Source organism: Carlito syrichta, unplaced genomic scaffold, assembly GCF_000164805.1.
Source record: "Carlito syrichta isolate Samal-C Ts95f unplaced genomic scaffold, Tarsius_syrichta-2.0.1 Scaffold303056, whole genome shotgun sequence".
Lineage (NCBI taxonomy): Eukaryota > Metazoa > Chordata > Mammalia > Primates > Tarsiidae > Carlito > Carlito syrichta.
In genome coordinates, this window is record NW_007247152.1 from 56,130 (window position 1) to 58,956 (window position 2,827).

The 2,827-nt window shown below is 37.1% G+C and overlaps 1 protein-coding gene across 1 annotated transcript in view; it reads right to left on the reverse strand.

Moving 5' to 3' along the window:
- Positions 1–2,827, reverse strand: part of LOC103259898 (olfactory receptor 6C4-like) — a 7,752-nt gene that overhangs the window by 550 nt on the left and 4,375 nt on the right. Inside the window, 1 exon segment of the mRNA XM_021712081.1 lies at positions 179–708. Coding sequence (XP_021567756.1) covers positions 179–708 — 530 coding nt within the window.

The window sequence follows — 2,827 nt, forward strand, 5'->3', positions numbered from 1 at the left end:
AATTATAGGCATGCGCTACCACGCCCGGCTGATTTTTGATTTATTGTAGAGAGGAGGTCTCGCCAAGTTGCCCAGGTGGGTCTCGAATCCTCGGGCTCAGGCAATCCGCTCACCTCAGCCTCCCAAAGGCGCGGGATTACAGGCTGAGCCACCGAGCCTGGCTAGATATTTCTATGAGGGTCCATAGTCACAATAATAATGATTCAGCACATTGGAGACACAGAAATCCAGCTGATTGGTCAGGATGATCGGGGTTAAGATGATTAAGAATCTACCCAGTCAAGAGCAGAGGACCAGCTGGATACAAACCCTGTTGTTCATGATGGTGGTGTAATGCAGGGGTTTGCAGATGGCCACGTAGCGGTCATAGGACATGGCAGCCAGAAGGTAAAACTCCGTGGTCCCTAGAAATATAACAAAGAAATACTGAGTGAAACATCCAGAAAAGCTGATGCTTTTATTCCCAGTTGAGATGCTGAATAGCAGCCTAGGAGTAAAAGTGGTTGTAAAGGAAATTTCTAGGAAGCAGAAGTCCTGGAGGAAGAAATACATGGGAGTCTGGAGGTGAGAATCCAGTAGTGTAAGGGAGATGATCATCAGATTTCCAATGATGCTGAATATGTAGGTGAGGAAGAGAAGTATGAAAATTACAATTTGAATCTCTGGGATGTCTGCTAGTCCCAGCAGAGTAAATTCTGTCAGAAAGGTCTGGTTTTTTCATCTCTAACGTTTGCTGCCTATGAGGGCACAAAAGAAAGAAGTCAGTGATGAGGACCAAGGCGGAGTTCAAGAACATTTAGGAGAGGCTGTTTTCTCCATTGAATTAGTTCAAGTGTCTTTTTTCTGTCACTCTTATTCAAATGACATTTTCTATTGGATACTGGTTGGTTCTTCACAAGAACTATTCTCTTAAATTTCCATGTAGAAGGATTTTCCCTAAGGCTCTTCTTCAGAATTTTCATGCACTTTCCTAGATCACCTTGTAAACAAAGCCTGGGTTATGGTATTCTCCATTTTCTGTTTTTATTTTCACTTTGAACGTGCCTCTCCTTTTGATCTTTCATGGTATCTGCCAATTTGGCAGTGATGTCTTATTTCCATCACTCTTGGTCTCAGTGGGAGGAGAAAAGTAGCTCACAGTTGAGGAGTCTTTAAGAGGGAGTCAGCTATGCCATTATAACAAGGCAACCGAGGATTCCCTTTGATTTTTTTGAATTTATGGACTATTTAATATTATCGGTCTCTAAATATTTGCGTCTGGTGTTTCTGCTTTCCCTCAGATCCCAGTCCTTTTGTCTTAGATGATTTCAGCAGAGAAACAGATGGTATCACTCCAATCAGATTTCTGCTATCATGCTTCTTTTGTATCCATGTTGTTTAACAAGTATGTAATTTTGATTTGGTTAGAAAAATAAAACTAAACCCCAAAGTTGTAAACCTCATTTAGGAGTTTCTAATGAAGGATTTGAAGGAACAGATGGTTATTTACATCACATTTTGAGAATTTGAGTAACTATATTATATAGAAGAGAAACAGGTTACTGAATATTTACATGACTATTATGGTAAAATTTAAATTAAATGCAAAATCTGAGCACAAGGGTGGGATTGGCAGATGCTGGTCACTGCTAGGGGAGTGAGGGCCAGAGAAGGGTGGGGCATGTGGCAACACACTGGGTATCTGGTCCACTTTTTGGGGAGACAGGGACAGTTAGAAGCCCAAACTTCACCTGCATGCAACTTATGTGGTAAGTCCTCCATGTACCCCACAACTCTAAAACAAATTAAAATTTAAGTTAGCTGTTATTTAACCTTCTCTATAGTTTTAAAATTTTCGATCCCTTCTAAAAGCCATTTTTATAAGCAGATAACTCATCTACATTTTAGTAATGAAAAGTAAAATTTCCTCTGTCATGGTCCTCCTCATCTTCCTTTCTTCTTTAAAGACATTTCTGTTCCTAGATGCAAATTCTCATATCTCTGTTCAAAAGAGTAGATGCTTCTTCTTTTGTCGAAAGTCAATCCCTTTTTGATTCTTGAAAATAGAAAAGAATAAACAAGCATTTTTATCTTCTGATAAATTAGAAAGCATTTTCACATACATCGCTTTGTTTGGTCATAACTATTATAATTATAAATAATAATTATTATTAACTGAGAACTTATCATGTGCCAAACCTTGTCATTATTTTGTTTGACTCCTATGGTAACCCTCTGAGATAGGTACTATTATGATCCCCATTTTGCCAATGAGAAAACTGGAGTTGAGAAATAGATACATTGTTTCAAACCCCACATCTAGTGAATTGTGGAACCTGGATTCTGACCACCGCCGCCTGACAGAGTGATTACAATTTATTATCTTAATCTTGTAAATGAGATAATGTAGATTAATGATACTGGGAGGATAGTAATGGTAATGAAGGTGAAATTGAGGCTTGGGAAGTTTATGTGATTAAGGTACACAAAATTCTGATTCTAATTCTAAAATACAGGCAGACCAAACTTGTTTCTTTATTTCCTAACAAATTTATTAAACACTGATTGCATATTTAAAAAAAGTTCTGAATATTTCTTTTTTGCATCTAAAATGTCTTTGATTTTAGCAAGATCATGGAACCAACCATGCTGTCCATCAAAAAAGAACTGTATTAAAAAAATGTGGTACATATACACAATGGAATATTACGCAGCCATAAAAAAGAACAAAATCATGAATTTTGCCGCAACCTGGATAGAATTAGAGTTTATTTTTTTTTAATTTTTAATTTTTAATTTTTTTAATAATTAATCAGTATTTTTATTATAGTTTTGTGGGGTACAGTTA